The sequence below is a fragment of the Micromys minutus genome (genome assembly GCF_963924665.1).
Source record: "Micromys minutus genome assembly, chromosome: 17".
NCBI classification, from domain to species: Eukaryota; Metazoa; Chordata; class Mammalia; order Rodentia; family Muridae; genus Micromys; species Micromys minutus.
The window spans coordinates 28,474,595-28,483,401 of NC_137952.1; the positions used below are offsets into that span (position 1 = coordinate 28,474,595).

At 43.1% G+C, this 8,807-nt stretch overlaps 1 protein-coding gene across 1 annotated transcript; it reads left to right on the forward strand.

Annotated features, from left to right (window-relative positions):
* The first annotated feature begins 347 nt into the window (after positions 1–347).
* CCNDBP1 (cyclin D1 binding protein 1) lies at positions 348–8,515 on the forward strand. Its single transcript, XM_080931153.1, has 11 exons — positions 348–515; positions 632–691; positions 964–1,043; positions 1,748–1,829; positions 3,283–3,376; positions 3,473–3,546; positions 4,092–4,168; positions 4,432–4,709; positions 5,662–5,722; positions 7,810–7,856; positions 8,099–8,515. Exons 1-11 carry the CDS (start codon positions 416–418, stop codon positions 8,211–8,213), a joined length of 1,068 nt encoding a protein of 355 aa, XP_080787279.1. The 5' UTR covers positions 348–415; the 3' UTR covers positions 8,214–8,515.
* Positions 8,516–8,807: the final 292 nt, after the last annotated feature.

Genomic DNA, 8,807 nt, shown 5'->3' on the forward strand with positions numbered 1-8,807 from the left:
AGGTCAAGAAGATGCCAAGCTGAGTCTTTCGTGGGTAAGGCGTGGCCTAGTGTCACGGAGGCGGGGGTAGTGGAAGGTAGCCAGGGACAAGCAGCCGAACAAGTCTCTAGATTTGCTATGAAGGAGGCTTGGCTGGGTCTCTAGGCCCGGCCAGCGGGGCTTGGGCATGATTCTTGGACGCGGGGAGGCGAGGTCTGGTTTCTGAGTGGGTTGGATTCGGGCAGGCGGGTCTCTAGGCGGGCGGAGGCGTAAACTGATGGCCAGGTTGTCTGGGAAGGCGGGGTCACAACACTGGGGAGGAAGGGGCGGGACGCGACGTGTGTTGCCGGAAACGAGATGAGTTTTTCACCACCGGAAGTACTGCGGGAGGGCCAAATGGCTTAAGTGTCTTGTTCGTTCTCGGAGAGAGGCTGCGATGGCGAGCTCCTCAGCCTCAGTCCCCTGCCTTGCTCCACCTCTGGAGCAGCTCCGGCACCTAGCGGAGGAGCTGCGGTCGCTTCTGCCTCGCGTACGGGGTCAGTTGTGGGAATCTACACCCCAGGCTCGGGGGCGGGGGGTAGAGAGGTCGGTTGTTAGGTCAGGGCTCCTCTCACCTGTCTTTTGCTTTTGGCGCGGTCCGGCCTTCCTCTAGTCGGCGAAGCCCAGGAGACAGCCGAGGAATTTAATCGAGAGTTGTTTTGGAGAAGACTCAGTGAGTGTCTCTGCCGTTGCGGACTCTTTCCTCATCTCCCTGCATCCTAACCTCTTTCCCTTCTGCTATCCCCTGAGGAGATGACAATTCCTCCGAGTCCTCATCCCTTCTGTCCCCATCTCCGCACTTGAGGCTGAACTATAAAACGATTTCTGGAGTTGTTTTGGAGATGTTGATAAGGGTGGAGAAGGGACGCGTTATCTAAAAATTCCAAGTAGCAACTTCAACCCTTTAACACTAACTTTGACACCCGCCGCCTTTGACACCCCCAGATGAGGCAGCAGTGAACGTGTCCGGGGAAGCCACTGTTCTGACCACGCTTTTCTCAAAACTTCCATTGCCATCTCCACAGGTGAGCCTTCCGGAGATTTTTTTTTTTTTGTGCGCCTCCTTAAGGATCATCTCGTTTTCTTTCACACTCTAGCCACACTTACTTTCCCCATTTATCAAGAGAGATTCCACTTCTTTCCGCATGGGATTGTTGTGAAGACAAAATAGCCAAGAGCATAGGGTACAAAGGTCTTCTAAATTTAGTCTGAAACTCCGCCAGGTTAGTTTCACGTAATTTTCAAAGCCCTTGTTGATTTCTAGCTGTTTCACATACACATTCCATATCTGACATGAGTAAGCAGGTTTAGAGGTTCTGGTCAATATAAATAGTGGAGGAGGAGTTAAATGTCTTCCCAGTATCTAAGCTGCACCTGAGATACAAAACCCTTTATTAAATTGTCGCTGCTGCTGCAGCTGTTACTGCTGGTGTACACCTTTAATCCCAACACTTGGGAGGCATCGGCTGACAGCGCTCTTGAGTTTGAGACCAGCCTGGTCTACAGAGCCAGTTCCAGGACAGCCAAAGCTGTCCTTCCTTTTGTAATGCTTTTTAGAATTGTTAGGGGTCTACCTCATTTCTTCCTAGTGTGGGATAAAGCCTGACTCATGACAGGTTTTCATTAAATGTTTAATAATGTCCTGTAGACATGTGATGTCTTCCTTAGTAAATGGGTTGCCAGCATTGATGTTGAACGTCCGTTCTGAATTTGATCCATCACCTCATAGGAAACTCAGAGGATCTGTGAACAAGTCCATATTGCCATTGAGGAAATAACTGCAGTGTATTATTCACTTCCTAAGGATCAGGGTAAGTCACTGTATACACGGTAGTGTTGTATTTACAGGCTAGATCTTTGCTAAGGTAGACTGTATCCTGATATGGAAACATGAAACATGTAAACATTAAATGTTTATCTTCAATGGAATATATTTATATGTAAACATACTAGACATGCCTGTTTTTCTTCATTTTTATGTGACTTTCTCATGAAATAAAGTCAAAGATAATTTTATATGAGTGAGCTGTGTCACTCCTTATGTTAAGTGACTCCATCATGTGAAGGTACAGATGCTATGTAACTGTGATGTGTGTGTGTGTGTGTGTGTGTGCACACGTGTGTGTGCACGTGTACACATGGGACTCACTCCTTGCATTGTGGGATTCAACTCAGATAATCAGGCTTGCACAGCGAATGCTCTTACCTGCTGAGCCACCTCAACTGTCCATTACATTTTTAATTTTATTTTATGGGTACGGGTGTGTGTCTGCATGTGTGTCTGTGTACCACATGTATGTCTGGTTCCTGCTGAGGTCAGAAGAGGTGTTGGTTCCCTTGGAACTGAAGTTACAGACAATGTGATCTGCCCTGTAGGTTGTGGGATACAGACCTGGGTCCTCTGTAAGAGCACTGAGTGCTCTTAAGTGCTGAGCCATGTCTTCAGCCCCTCAACTGACCCTATATAAGAATCATTTATTGTTTGTGTCTGTGTCTGTATGTACACACGTAGGTGCATGTGTTTACCCAGGTGCTTATGCATGTGTGTACTAGTACATGTGGAGGCCAGTATCTCCACATGTTTTTGAGAGAGTCTGCATTGGAATTCACCGATTCCCTAGGGAGCCTCTGCTTCTCCAGCACTGGCATTATGGGAACACTCCAGTGTGTCTGCCTTTCTCATGTAGGTTCTGGGAATTGAACTCAAGACATCATGGTTATGTAACTGGCACTTTCCCGGATACCTTGTTTTCTCAGCTCCCAGTTTCTTTCTTTTCAGTCCATATATGCTTGCTGGATCTCAGTTCCATCCCAATGCCCAGACCACCCCAGCCCTCCTCCACCAAGCATTACATCATATCCTATTTGCAAACCCCTTGACATATTAAAGTGCACTGGCCTGTAGATTTATACCTTCATTGAAGCTCTATGGAGAAAAATGAATGAAACAAAACCGTAGTTCATCAGGGTTTAAACTTACACAGGCTTTAAATTTCCAAGGCTGTTCTCTCACAATTATCAAAGGGCCAGTGTCCTTCATGAATGAATACAGTTGGAAAGACTTGTTTCCAAAACTGTTGGAGAACAGCTCCTAAGGAGTGGCAAGGGGGACAGTAAAATGCCCTGAGAATTTAAGTAAAGCTTGAGCCTAGCACTTATGTGTGATGGGGGTATCAGTCCCCTCATGGTTCTGGAGCACCAGGACTCCAGAAAGCAGGTGCTGACATTTGAAATGACCACCTTACTGCTTGGGTTTGGCCATAGGAATCACCCTGAGGAAGCTGGTACGGAATGCTACCCTGGACATTGTGGATGGCATGGCTCAGCTCCTGGAAGAGCTTACTGCTCCATCTCGGAGGTAGCGGGTGCTGCAGTGTGGGATAATGATTAGCGGGTTCCTTGACATTGGGATACAATAGGTTATTGATATGTCTTTGTTAACTCCTTCCTCCAGTACTGAGCTTGGTGACCTGACTTCCTACAATAGTGTCTCAGTTGCATGCCAACAGGTGCCTGAGATGCCAAAAGGTGCGTAGAAGTAAACTATTACCTGCTGGCAGCATTGCCTTACAGATGCATTTCAATTTCTATGAAAACGGTAGTGAACTAATATATAGTTTATTTTCATTAAGATTAACTGATTTATACCTTTTGCCATTCCTCATACTGGTTTTTGGTTTGGTTTTGGCAGTGCTAGGGATTGAGCCCAGGGCTTGCCAGCCAAGCCCTGTGTCACTGAGCACAACTCTTAAATTCAGACCCTTCCTTTTGCTATGGCTCTGTCCCTTGTTAAACAGATAGTTTGCTCTCCTATTACTGACCCAGGAACAGCATCGGAGAGCACACTGAAGGAGCTTTAAAGCAGAGCCAGGTAGACTAAGAGTGGTTATCAAGAGGACTGTGATTACAAACGGGACGGTTTTGGGTGAAATTAAAAAGCCTTTTTAACCCTCTTTCTAGGAAGAGGGTATAATAAGAGACTTTTACTTTAAGGCAGTGCTGGTTGTCCTTTGTAATCTTAAGAGAAGGGTTACATTTCTCTAATTCCAGTGTTTCTGATTCTTCACTCATAGATAACAAAGCCGCAGCCCTTTTGATGCTGACAAAGAGTGTGGATTTAGTGAAAGATGCACATGAAGAAATGGAGCAGGTGAGGGCACTTGGCCATCTTTCCTCATCACTGGAAAGTAACTTCATGAGAACTGATCATGAAGGCAGGAGTTCCCTGCAGCTTGGCTGAACAATCCCACGCTCACTCCTGTCCTGCCCCCCATCTCCCACTGTGCTTGTCCTGTCTTAGTACCGCCTCTGTTCCTTGCTGGACAAGCAGAATGAGAATGTTGGTTTTGCAGCAAAGCAGGTGGCTGACGGTGGTGGTGTGTTTGCATGCACAAATATGATGATATGCCTTAGGCTGTAGAAGAATGTGACCCTTACTGTGGCCTCCTGGATGATTCTGAGGACAACTCTGACAGCCACAATGATGAGGATGGTGTATTAGGGCTTCCCAGCAATCAGGACTCATACTGGTCAGAGGAAGATGGAGAGCTCATAACCCCGTGCCTTGCGTTGGTGAGAGCATCCCGAGCGTCCCTCAAGAAAATCCGGGTCTTGGTGGCTGAGAATGGGAGGAAGGATCAGGTCGCCCAGCTGGATGACATTGTGGATATTTCTGATGAGATCAGCCCCAGGTAAGCGTGTGTCGCACTGGGGAAAATGAGCCTTGTGATCAGAGCTTATGCTGTTGCTCCAGGGCTTCCTCCAGGATTTTTATTTTGAAAATTGAAAAAGTGCTGGAGTAAATAGCTGTAATTCCTTTATTTGGATTCTGTTCACCTCTTTCCCCTGTGTATTTACTTCTTGATAAATAGGTGTGATATGCTTTTCCTAAATCATTTAAGGCATAAGTGCCTTTTTACCTGTAAATATTTTATCAGCAGCCTCTTAAGAACAGACACATTCAAGAGATTTAACATTCGATGTAATAATAATGTCCAATGCTTAGATTTCTCTGTATGTACATGTCTTAAATACATTTCAGGTTCCATTAAGGTCTCTTAGTACATTTTCTTGGCATTTGTTTAATTTCTTACAATCCTGTATAGTCTCTGTCCCTTCTGGTCTGACTTGACATTGGCATTTCAGAGTTACATATTGTAAATATTCAACAATTTGGATTTATAAGATTATTTTCTCATAACAGTAATAAAGTTAAATATTTTGGGTCAAAAAATAGTGTTTTATACTTTCCTTTATATTCTGTTGTGAGGCACCTGGAATTAACTTTTCTTCTTAGCAGTAATAAATTTAGTCACATGGTTAAGAATAATGCCTCTTTCAAAGGGGACTTTTTGCCTAATGGTTAGTTTCCAGTGATGAACTCTGCCAGCATCACTGAACTGATGGTTTTGAATACTCATGTCTTTGACAAAAGTAATCATTCCCCATCCTGTGAACCACGAACATCCCCCCTCCCAGCTTCCTAAATAGGACTTGTTTATCTCAGTAAATATCGGCTGAGTTGCTTTTGTTGTGTATGCCTGCTTAAGTTCAGGAACTGAGTTGGTTGTGTACTGGAAGCAACCACACTGAGCTCCACCCACCTTCTGTGGCTAATGGTTGATTTTTATTTTCTGCCCTTAGTGTGGATGATTTGGTTCTGAGCATATATCCACCTGTGTGTCACCTCACCGTGCGGATTAGTGTAAGTACCAGCTTTGAACCAGGAGAGTTTCATGAGTCTTTATATCTGTGCAAAACTTGTGTGCAGGTAAAATATCTTCACAGTTCTTACAAATATTTATGCTTGATAAGAATGAGATGAACTTAAGTTACAATTACCATGTGCTTTGATACTTGAATCCTAGTTTTTAAAGATTTATTTCATGTATAAGAATACACTGTCCCTGTTTTCAGGCACACTGGAAGAAGACATCAGATCTCATTACAGATGGTTGTGAGCCGCCATATGGTTGCTGGGATTTGAACTCAGGACCTCTGGAAGAATAGTCAGTGCTCTTAACCACTGAGCCATCCTTCCAGCCCCTGATATTTTAATTCTTCTAGAACCACTTGAATAATTATTTGAAAAAAAAAAAAAAACCCAAAGATCTTAGAAAACAGTGCTTTAAAGAGTAATTTTTTAACTTAATTTTTTATTTATCAGGGGAGGGGCATGTGTGCACATATTTGTGTGCAGGTGTTGAGTACCTTAAGACAGTTCACTCACTGAACCTGGAACTAGTCTGGTAGCCACTACGCCTTGTCTCTGTCCCTATAGCTCTGGGGTGACAGGTACACACATGGCCATACATAATTTATGTGTGCTGGGGTTTGAACTTATGTCCTTATGCTTGCAAGCACTCTTAGCCATCATCCCATCCTAAGTCACGCCCTTTATAGAGATCTGATTATACTGAATCAGTACCACAATATATATATAGATATAGATATATAGATATATATTGTATGTATATTATGTGTTTATGATTTGATTGTATTCTTGAAATGCTGTAACTTTTATAGTTCTCTTATTTTTATGAACTACAGTTCATATCACTAATGTTACTGGCAGAGAAGTGAATCTGCCGAGAGCTTATATTTTACAAGATGTATTGGTTTTAATATTTGATAAAATAGATGGCAGAAGATTAATTAATCTGCAGAGCTCTTCACTAGGACAGATTCTTTGGAACATTCACTTTTATGGCATTAACTTTTGAAGAACTTAATTCCTGAGAAATAAAGTTTTAGCAAGATGTTCTATCAATGGTCCCAGACACAGTATCATATGAAGTAATTTATAAATATATATGTGCATGTGTGTGTGTTTTATATTGTCGCCATAGTCCATCCCATCCTTTTGTTGTGGATGTGGTACTTGGGACTCAGAGGATATGGCACAGGCTCTGCTGCTGAGCTACCCCAGGTCTTGAGGTGTCCAGTTTTACCGTCTTGGGCTTCTGAAAGTTCTAAACAGAACATCTGCCATTTCTGCCTCAAAACCTGAGCTGAGCTATCACAACTGTTAGGTATCCTTAAAAAAAACTTCTTCCTGTGTGTAGTCCAGGCTGCCTTCAAACTCACTATTGTCCTGCGAGGTTGAGATTATCCGTGTTCCAAATGAAAAACATTAAAAATGAGCTGGGTGTGGTGGCACATGCCTTTAATCCTGCACTCCAGAGGCACAGGTGGGTGGATCTCTTAGTTTGAGTCTAGCCTGGTCTACAAAGTAAGTTCCAAGACAGGCCAGGGCTACATAGAGAAACCTTCTCTCAAAAAAAAAAAAAAAAAAAAAAAAACTTAAAATGTTGAAAACATAAAAGTGTTATGCCAGCAGTGTCCTAAGATCTTGTTAAACAGAAAAGAATCCATAGCTGTACTACCATAACCTAGTTAGCATTTTATTTTGCATTTATTTAATTATTTATTGTGTGTGCATTTGCAAGCCATAGTTGTACGTGTGGAGACTAGAGTTTGTGGGAGTCCTGCCATCATGTGGGTCCCTAGAATCATATTCAGGTGGTCAAGCATGACATCTAGCGTGCTTACCCACTGAGCAATCCCATCAGCCCTTGTCAACCAAGGGTTTTTTTTATTTCCCCATGAATGCTGGAAGTTCAAACTCAGGTAGGTTTTTAGGTCTTCGTGTTTTCATAACACCAGGCCACTTCTACCCCCGTTAAGGCTCTTTTTAAATGATTCTGTTATCATCATTAGTTGGATCTTCAAATTCTTCTATTTTTTTGGTGCCAGGGCTCAGAGTGAATGACATCTCTGTTTCTTTTCTAGTCTGCGAAATTGGTGTCTGTTTTAATAAAGGCTCTTGAAATTACAAAGTAAGTATGAAGACCTCTCCCTACATGGCTTGTGAATAAAATCTTCTGCTCAGCTTCTCTCAAGAGCTAGTCCCATTTCCAGAGTTGCACAAGGAGCTGTGGGTATGGGTAGGGCATGGGGCATCCAGTCTGTGAAAGGAATCCCTTCTTACTGTAGTTAATTCTGCACCTCATGGGAATGGCTTTTCCCTTCACACTGCATTAGCTCTTTTTTTTTTTTTTTTTTTCTGTTTTATTCCCAGAGCGAGTCATGTGAGCCCCCAGCCTGGAGATAGCTGGATCCTTTTACTCATTAATGCCGTGGAGCACTGTATGGACAGAATTAAGGAGCTCACTCAGCGTGCAGCAGAGTTATGAACTTCCAATCCTGACTCTTCCTTCTCCCCTTGCTCTCACACCCAAGCTCCAGTGTCCGCTTTTACTTATTTACTTTTAAGTTTTTTTTCAGTGTCTGCTTTTGGAATTGGAGCTATGACAGGGTGATTGCTGGATGGAAAGGAAGCTTTTGTTTTTGAGAAGAGATTGTTATCAAGATTCTAGGCCAGGAGAGCTTGCGGTTATCTGTAAGCCTATAATGTGATATGCTTCTGTGCTAGACACAAGTTCGTATTAACTTGTGCTCTGATCATCTCAATAAAATGCTAAGCTATGTGATTAAATGTATCATTTAATGTGTCTCCAAAGTGTCATTTAAAAATCTTCTATTGTGATCCAGGAATGGTGGCGTACACCTTTAATCCTAACACTAGTGTGGCAGAGACAGGTAGATTTCTGAGTTCAATGCCAGCCTGGTCTACCTGGTATGTTCCATGACAGCCGCTGGAGCAATGGCTCAGTGGTTAGTACTGTGTATGCTAGTATGGTAGTTATGTGATATTGGGTTGGTAGAGGAGGGGAACATAAGGCTGAGGTAAACTGAAAAGACAGAGCTCAAGATAGATAATTGTACAA